Here is an 8,771-nt window from a genome sequence, read left to right as displayed (position 1 = left end):
CTCCCTCACCCTGCTGCCCACGCTGCTTTGGATGCAGCCCAGGACATGGCTGTTTTGGGGGGCTGCAAGGGCAGATGGATGGTCACGACCAGCCTCTTGTGCACTAGCACCCCCCAGTCCCTCACAGTAGGATTGTTTATTATAACACTAAGCACAAAGCAATCTCACCTCATAGCCAAGGCACTGGCAATCCCTGGTGCAACTATAAATAACAAATGCTACTGGCAGCACTGCTCTCAGCTCCCCTGGAAACAGCACAAGCTCCATAAATGGTGGTCAGTGTTCACTCTTCAGGTAGAACCATCTCCCTTCTCATCTGAGAAATGTGACAAGATTAGAGGGTTTCTATTAGAATTAGAATTAGAATTAGAATTAGAATTAGAATTAGAATTATTCATCATCCTTGAGCCACCTCAGGCCTTTAAAATATTTTAAAACAAAAAGGAATGTTTACTTTTACCCTGCAAAGGGTATTTAATTAAGGAAAAAAATTCTCAGAAACCATTGTGAAGCACAGGCTGCCCAGGGAACCAGTAGAGTCAGCAACCCTGGAGGTATATATCGGGCTAATAGCTGGACTGGATGTTTTCAGAGGACTTTCTAAGCTGAAGTACTCCGTGGCAGTGCCAGCCCAAGCCAGACGTGTCCCATAAGAACACGCCTCGCCATGGTGTCCAAGCGACAGTGTCCCACAGGAACACCACCCTCACGGTGTCCCACGGACAGTGTCCCACAGGAACAGCCCCACACGGTGTCCCACGGACATTGTCCCATAGGAACAGCCCCTCAGGGGGTCCCACAGACAGTGTCCCACAGGAACAGCCCCACACGGTGTCCCACGGACAGTGTCCCACAGGAACAGCCCCTCAGGGAGTCCCACGGACAGTGTCCCACAGGAACAGTCCCTCATGGTGTTCCCATGGACAGTGTCCCACAGGAACAGCCCCACACGGTGTCCCACGGACATTGTCCCATAGGAACAGCCCCTCAGGGGGTCCCACGGACAGTGTCCCACAGGAACAGTCCCTCATGGTGTTCCCATGGACAGTGTCCCACAGGAACAGCCCCACACGGTGTCCCACGGACATTGTCCCATAGGAACAGCCCCTCAGGGGGTCCCACGGACAGTGTCCCACAGGAACAGCCCCTCAGTGGGTCCCACGGACAGTGTCCCACAGGAACAGTCCCTCATGGTGTTCCCATGGACAGTGTCCCACAGGAACAGCCCCTCAGGGAGTCCCACGGACAGTGTCCCACAGGAACAGTCCCTCATGGTGTTCCCATGGACATTGTCCCACAGGAACAGCCCCTCAGGGGGTCCCACGGACATTGTCCCACAGGAACAGCCCCTCACGGGGTCCCACGGACAGTGTCCCACAGGAACAGCCCCTCGCTGTGTCCCACGGACAGTGTCCAACAGGAACAGCCCCTCAGGGGGTCCCACGGACAGTGTCCCACAGGAACAGCCCCTCGCGGGGTCCCACGGACAGTGTCCCACAGGAACAGCCCCTCGCGGGGTCCCACGGACAGTGTCCCACAGGAACAGCCCCTCACGGGGTCCCACGGACAGTGTCCCACAGGAACAGTCCCTCACGGTGTCCCACGGACAGTGTCCCACAGGAACAGCCCCTCGCTGTGTCCCACGGACAGTGCTCCACAGGAACAGCCCCTCACGGAGTCCCACGGACAGTGCTCCACAGGAACAGCCCCTCACGGGGTCCCACAGACAGTGTCCCACAGGAACAGCCCCTCACGGTGTCCCACGGACAGTGTCCCACAGGAACAGTCCCTCATGGTGTTCCCATGGACAGTGTCCCACAGGAACAGCCCCACACGGTGTCCCACGGACATTGTCCCATAGGAACAGCCCCTCAGGGGGTCCCACGGACAGTGTCCCACAGGAACAGTCCCTCATGGTGTTCCCATGGACAGTGTCCCACAGGAACAGCCCCACACGGTGTCCCACGGACATTGTCCCATAGGAACAGCCCCTCAGGGGGTCCCACGGACAGTGTCCCACAGGAACAGCCCCTCAGTGGGTCCCACGGACAGTGTCCCACAGGAACAGTCCCTCATGGTGTTCCCATGGACAGTGTCCCACAGGAACAGCCCCTCAGGGAGTCCCACGGACAGTGTCCCACAGGAACAGTCCCTCATGGTGTTCCCATGGACATTGTCCCACAGGAACAGCCCCTCAGGGGGTCCCACGGACATTGTCCCACAGGAACAGCCCCTCACGGGGTCCCACGGACAGTGTCCCACAGGAACAGCCCCTCGCTGTGTCCCACGGACAGTGTCCAACAGGAACAGCCCCTCAGGGGGTCCCACGGACAGTGTCCCACAGGAACAGCCCCTCGCGGGGTCCCACGGACAGTGTCCCACAGGAACAGCCCCTCGCGGGGTCCCACGGACAGTGTCCCACAGGAACAGCCCCTCACGGGGTCCCACGGACAGTGTCCCACAGGAACAGTCCCTCACGGTGTCCCACGGACAGTGTCCCACAGGAACAGCCCCTCGCTGTGTCCCACGGACAGTGCTCCACAGGAACAGCCCCTCACGGAGTCCCACGGACAGTGCTCCACAGGAACAGCCCCTCACGGGGTCCCACAGACAGTGTCCCACAGGAACAGCCCCTCACGGTGTCCCACGGACAGTGTCCCACAGGAACAGCCCCTCACGGGGTCCCACGGACAGTGTCCCACAGGAACAGCCCCTCAGGGGGTCCCACAGCGCTCCCACCGCCTCAGCGCGAGGCCTGTCCCCCGCACGGATTGCGGGCTGACAGCGCTCCCTGCCGGCTCAGCGCTCACCACGGCTCCCCCACCGTCAAACCGCAGTAAACTCACCGAGGCGCTTTCGGGGCTTTCGCTTCATTTATTGTGCTGCTTTCGGCCGGGATAGACTTAATTTTCTTCCTAGTAGCTGTAGAGGGCTGTGGTTTGGATTCAGTGTGAGGGTAATGCTAATAACACGCGATGCTGTTATGGTGGCTAAGTAGGGCTTAACGTAAGTCAAGGACTTCTCAGCGTCTCATCTTTTCCCAATCAGCCGGTAGGGAGGGAGCATGGCCAGGACAGCTGACCTGAACTAGCCATGTGGATACTTCACACCATGCCCACTATGTAAACTGGAGAGTTTCCTGGGAGTGGGGCTGGCTTGGTTTGGGGATGACTTTGGCATCGATCAGCAGGTGATGAGTGATGCTATTGTGTATCACTTGTCTTTCTTGAGTTTTATCTCTCTTTTCCCCATCCCCCTTTAATCACTATTTTTACTATTATTATTATTATTATTACATTATACATTATATTTTACTTTGTTTCAGTTATTAAACTGAACCCACCAGTTTCACTTCTTTTTTCCTAGTTCTCCTCATTTAAACAGGTTTCGAGGGAGAAGTGAGTCAGAGCTCTGTGGTACTTTGTCACCAGCTGGAGTTACGCCACGACATCTGTGCACGGTTTGCTATGTCTGTGCCCACTCTGTGTTTTCCAGTGGCTCCCAGAGCAGCGTGTCCATCCCCACGTGCATGACCACAGGTGACTCTGCCAACCATGGCAGTGTTCACCCAGCTGCGGGAGAGCTGGCACCACGCTCACATACACTCCTGCAAATGGTGTTTGCTCCTTGCTCCAGAGTTTTGCTTGGGAGGAGAGGAGTTTAACTAACACCTGTTCTGTCTGCAAGGTGCCTGATGGGGATCCTTGGAAGCTGGCCCAGCCCTACCATCCCAGCCAGAAGCAGGGCATGGGGGCAGCCCCAGCCTTGGGCACTGGGCACCTCCATGGGGATGGGGATGGGCTGAGGCCAGCCTGGGACATAGAATCATAGAATAGCTTGGGTTGGATATGTTAAAACTCATCTCATTCCAATGCCCTGCCACGGGCAGGGACATCTTCCACTAGACCAGGTTGCTCCAAGCCTCATTCAACCTTGCCTTGGGCACTTCTAGGTATGGAGCATCCACAACTCCTCTGGAGAACTTGTGCCAGGGTTTCATCACCTTCATAGTAAAAAAATGCACTAATTCCAGTCTGCTCTTCTGGCCAACCAAACCCTAAAATCAACATCTCATAATCAGAAGTTTTTAGCATTTGTTCTCATCCACAAATTTATATTGAAAACACATTTTAGTAGTCACACATAAAGCCATCAGTTTGTGTCCACTGTATATAGAAATTTTTTAACAAATTAACAAATAAAAACATGATTAGAGAGTATAACTATGCAATTGGAATTTCAGAAATAGTCCTTTAATTAGTTTATATAGGATGATATCAGGTACCTAAGAAATAATACAGTAAAAAAAGTATTTAAGTCACTGGAAGATTTTAATTTTGGCAGGACTGCTTTCCCTTATTATAAAAAGAACAGAACAAATTTCTCAATATGTTTAATGTCAGTACTTGCAGTTCTTCTTTCACAACAGCAGGAGAAAAAAATATTTTCTAATGCCCAAAAATGACATCTGTGAAAAAAAACCGACTTTATTAACAAGAATTAAAAGAACATCTATTATAATTTATTCACAGAAATGTCCTTAATGGACTAAATTTGCATTGTAAAATCTTTTTGTACCCAGTTTAAATATTAAAGAAAATTACGTTATTGATACTGGTGTTCCACCAGCTTTGGTTAGTAAATCAAACTCATGCTATGTTCAGCAGATGGACACATTTCTGCTGCATGTAGGGACTCTATCAGTCAGCCATCTGAGAACATCTTATCAGCACATTCATCCTTGCCATCTGATTTTAATTCAAGAGCATCACTATCAGTATTTAGATTTAAAAGGTTGAGAAAGCAGTCAGGTCACCAGAACACTCTATTGTTATACAGCCTATCTCAGATAGCCCTTGCCACAGACTTGAAACTGGTACTGCAGGCAGAGAACAGAGTGAATTCCAGTAGAAGTCATCTTCCCAGGACAGCACTTGGAATATGACTTGAGGAGGCACATAGTAGCACCAACCAAATTAACATTTTCAGCATTATTGACACTTCAAGATATATTACTCCCTGTTCAATTTAAAAAGATTCCCTGGGGAAATTTTTAAGGGGTGATTACTTTATTGGTTGTTATTGAGTAGAACCATTTGACAGCTTGTAGGGAATGTCTGAATAACAAAAGCCTTGATAGAAAGAGATCAAGAGACCCCTGGTGACTGATCTGGATGGCATTGATTTGATTTTAGCATGATGCATTTAGTTTCCATTGTTAAAAGAATACAGCAGATTCATTTACAGAATGAGTAGTAACTGTAGTGCTGCGACACAACCTAGAGCCCTGCACTGCACACAGCTCTTGCTCTAGTAAGCAGTTAATTTCATCAAGATTACTATGTCCAGCTGGATTACTCTGAGAAGGAAACACTAGGGCTGAACCCCACAACTTCTACATTGATATTCACAGAATCACTCTACTAATATATCACACTGGCTGTGAGGTGAGGAGAGAAGGAAAGATGAAAAAGAAGATTTCTATCACCTTTAAGCTCATTAATAACCTTCTTCCAGCTCAAAGAAACCAGGGAACATTTCTGCATAAGCAGGATGTAAAAACAATAGAAGCATTCTGGCAAATATAAAAACAGGGTGAATTAGAGTCAGGTAGTTATGCAATCTAAGTGGTAGTCTTGGTATTAAAATACAAAACACAAGGCCAGCTAACAAGTAACTGAACAGAAAGCTAAGCACTGATAAGACTGAATCTATTTTTTTCTTTTTTGCTGAGAAAAACAAAAAGAGGCTAGGACAATGGAGACAGGAAAGACCATAAGTTTAATAAACTGACCCAGACACTAGAGCATTTATAGAGCTATGTATAGACATCAGCTTCCTTTAATATGCCAAGAAACAGAAATTTTAGAAAAGCAAAAGTGCATCAAGTTTTACAGGATTATATCAGCAGCAGCATTTGTTAATTGCCATAACCCCTGAGTCTCTCATTTAGATGTAGTCAGTATTCAAAAGTTGTATTGCTGCTGACAAATGGCTTTCCCTTTCCAAAGGGATATTGTTGTTGAATATTCCTGTTACACCAAGAAACAGGTAACAAAGGGAAATTATGTACCCAGAGGTGCTTGCAATCAACTTATCTAAAGCTAAATTAAAAACTGAAGATTTCTTTTTAGAAGGACTTAAGTACGTCCTAAATAAAAGCCTAAAAAAGTCAGAGTTATTTCAATTCAGATGAAACTCTCTCTGTTGGCAGGGCAGCAGTTATACGTATTCTAGACTGAGAACTGCACTAAGATACTTCTCTACGATGGTTCAAAAATCCCCCCTTCTCATGTGTTTATTTTGCACTCCCTAGTTCCCTGACAGTCATATAGTCGTGGCAACCTTGTTGATCATCTTTACTATTCTAACCTGCAATCATTGGGAACCTAATATATTACCATGTGAAAGAAGCAAAGAGTTTTTATTCAGTCTGTAAGCATTTCAGGGCATATAAAATCTGAATTGTTGAATCCCAGATTTCACCTGTGGCTTAATGTGAATTTATCATTAATCCCACATCTGTGCTACATTGTGGGTTTTGGCAAAAAATTATGCCAGGCAAATATTAAGATTATACAAGTCAAAGGAAGACTGAAATCTCTTTCTCCAAGCACACAAAGATTATGCAGCAGGAATAGCATTTGTCTCACTATTTTTTGACTCACCCACACTTTGCTGTGTACAGCTATTACAATTATACTTATCCCTCTCTGTATTACATATGGTAATGTAACTTTTGGTAGTGTGTTGTAGTCATCCATAATTCACTCCTGCCATTTTAACAGAAACCTTTATGCCTGTGAGGCTGAAAAACACAGCTGGTTTTCGAACACACCAGATGAATGCCCAAACCAGTGGATTAGAGTCACTTTCCTTAATCTTGACTCTGTTAACAAGTATGTAGAACAAAACATGGTTAACAGCAAGAGATTCCATGGGGTAGGAGATATTCTCAAGCAATAGCTCTAACACATAATTTCTGCTGATCTGGCATTTCTCTGTTGCCAAGTTAATATCTTTGTCACTGCATTACATAATTAACCTTCTGCCAATTCTCTCTTGTTTTGGTCAGAATATAAGCAATTGTTTTTATGGAACAAAAAGGTCTCAAGAATAGCAAACTTCTTACTAAAAGAATCAATTTCAAGTGATTGACATTAGCCCTTGAAAATAAAGCTGGGCTCTCAGTTTGAATGAGATATCTGTTATTTCAGGTCTGAATCCAAAAAAAGTCAGTGACTGTGAATGTCTAAATGGTAGAAAAATACACACAAAAAATATAGCTGGGTGTTCCCCAAATGAGAGCTTTGTGCATCTTTCTAACTAGTCTGTGTCCAGGAGGAGCAATGCAAGGAGCTCCATGAGGTACTGCTGTGCAACTCCATCCCTTCTACACTGCTGTGCGCTGGGAAAGCCAGAAACAAGGCACCAATACTTCCTGGAAAGCATTTAACCATGGAGGAAAGGAAGAACACACTTCTTCACATTAAATCAAATCAAAATACCATGTTCCAGACCCTATCCACAGACGACTGCACCTAGCAAATTGGATGATCATTTTATGGTGATTACAGCCATGGGTATCATATGGCAAGAAGTATCCAGCAGCCAAGGAGCAGCACCAAAGATGAACATCACTGAAAGAATGATTGATTGCAAGCAAAGAACAAAAAATTACATAGGATAGCATCTTATTCTAGGGACAGTATTTTTCTTTCTGCTTTTTAAACATAAGACAAAACCTCTGAAAATGTCAGAAGCTAATTTAAAAGCAATGAAAATTATTTCTAATTTGTCATATCAAACCCTTACAGAAAAGCATCTCTATTCATTGTGTAATGCCTAAAGATCTTCTCAATTACATTTGTTTTCCAGTTGATTCTCCTCATCTAAGAAAGAAATGCATTGCTATCTAAAAAGGAATGCTTCTGACAAGTTTTTTTCTCTTTTTCAATGGCAGTATAACAGCTTTGAGCCATTAACTTCAATACAAATTTTGTGTGAAAATGGGCAAACTGAACATATTAGGATTAGGTCCTTAGAATTTGCACAACCATTAGGTAGAAATGTATAAATATTTTTTCCCTCTGAATGATATCGTAATTACTTCCAAAGCAAACGTGTTGGGACCAAAGGATGACAGTATCAGCAACAACCCACAGCAGTCTGATGTGAAACTTTTTATATAACCAACATTAAATTTAAAATATTTGCAGACAGAGACAGAGGTGCATTCAAAGGTGACATAAAGTGCTTCCTCCTCCCCAGTGGTAAATGCTGGACACCAGGAGACTGCTGTGACAGCACCTATCCCCTGACCATCAATCTCTGTTTCAGAAAGCAGGAAATCTAGTTTTGCTAGGATGGAAAAGGGAGAATATGTGTCTGCTTTTCTGCAAAAAGCAGAAGGCCAGAAGCAGGAAAAACCCTTTACTGTTACCATGCCTTCACCTCCTTAAGGCAAAAGCACTGAAATTCCAATAGGAAAATATATTCTGAGCTGTCTGGGAAGAGAGTGATAAACAAACATAAGGGTAGGAGGGAAGGTCTGTTCAGGAAGGAATGGAAAGAAGGGTGATATCAGGATCCAGTGGAAGGGGAAGGGATCTGGAGGTGGGTAAGAAGAGCTAGGCAGCACCAGTGGGATAAAATGAGAGAACAGATAAAAAGAAGGCTCTGGGAAGTTGACTTACATGCCAGAGGAATTCTTGTTAAAAAAATGTTTGGGATTCACTGACATAAAACACTGTACATGATATGGTAGCAAA

General features: G+C 45.9%; 1 protein-coding gene across 1 annotated transcript; it reads left to right on the top strand.

Annotated features, from left to right (window-relative positions):
* The first annotated feature begins 667 nt into the window (after window positions 1-667).
* Window positions 668-1,861, top strand: LOC119701341 (uncharacterized protein DKFZp434B061-like). The gene has a single exon (XM_038137901.1). The coding sequence runs from the start codon at window positions 668-670 to the stop codon at window positions 1,859-1,861; it is 1,194 nt and encodes a 397-aa protein (XP_037993829.1).
* The last annotated feature ends 6,910 nt before the right edge of the window (window positions 1,862-8,771 follow it).

This window comes from Motacilla alba, chromosome 5, assembly GCF_015832195.1.
Source record: "Motacilla alba alba isolate MOTALB_02 chromosome 5, Motacilla_alba_V1.0_pri, whole genome shotgun sequence".
Classification (NCBI taxonomy): Eukaryota; Metazoa; Chordata; class Aves; order Passeriformes; family Motacillidae; genus Motacilla; species Motacilla alba.
This window is presented reverse-complemented; position numbering and strand designations above follow the sequence as displayed.

What these genes read in the sequence shown, in the direction of transcription:
- LOC119701341 (XM_038137901.1), top strand. Translation starts at nt 668, where the DNA reads ATGGTGTCCAAGCGACAGTGTCCCACAGGAACACCACCCTCACGGTGT.